The 460-nt window shown below is 56.5% G+C and overlaps 1 protein-coding gene across 1 annotated transcript in view; it reads right to left on the bottom strand.

The window, feature by feature from the left end:
* STARD9 (StAR-related lipid transfer (START) domain containing 9) overlaps nucleotides 1-460 on the bottom strand; it is a 122,063-nt gene that overhangs the window by 21,784 nt on the left and 99,819 nt on the right. Inside the window, exon 27 of the mRNA XM_010848060.1 lies at nucleotides 102-285. Coding sequence (XP_010846362.1) covers nucleotides 102-285 — 184 coding nt within the window. The remainder of the gene's footprint in view (nucleotides 1-101; nucleotides 286-460) is intronic.

Below are 460 nucleotides of genomic sequence, written 5' to 3'. Positions count from 1 at the left end.
CATTCCAAGACTCAGAGGCAGCATGGTGATGGCTGACCCAGTCTGAGGTCTGCCCCAGGCCCAAGCCCACCCTGAAATCAGAGGCTTGCCCCACTCCCCACCCGCAGCAGCTGGGAGATGATCTGCTGGTGAATTCTCAGCTTTTCCTGTTCAGTCCGCTCCCGCAGTCGGTCCCGGGCCCGGGCAATCTCCACTTTGGCCTCCTCACGGGCCCGCTGGTATTCTTGTAGCATCAGCTCTATGTCAGAGGGTGGGTGAGAAGACCTTGATGTTGACACTGAGCTCCTGGGGAAAACCAGAGAGGTGGAGAGATGCCTTCTAACGTGGTCAGTGGGCAATGGTCCAGGCCCGCAACACTGCCTTCTTGAAAGACCCATCCTCTCTTTGCCCACAGGGTCTTCAAGTTTGGTTTTATAAACATCCTGAGGCTCAGGCCTGCAGCCTTACATAGCACATCATG

Source organism: Bison bison, unplaced genomic scaffold, assembly GCF_000754665.1.
Source record: "Bison bison bison isolate TAMUID 2011002044 unplaced genomic scaffold, Bison_UMD1.0 scf7180017864259, whole genome shotgun sequence".
In the NCBI taxonomy this organism is placed as follows: Eukaryota; Metazoa; Chordata; class Mammalia; order Artiodactyla; family Bovidae; genus Bison; species Bison bison.
Note: the sequence above shows the minus strand (reverse complement) of the source record. Positions and strands in the feature narration are given on the sequence as shown.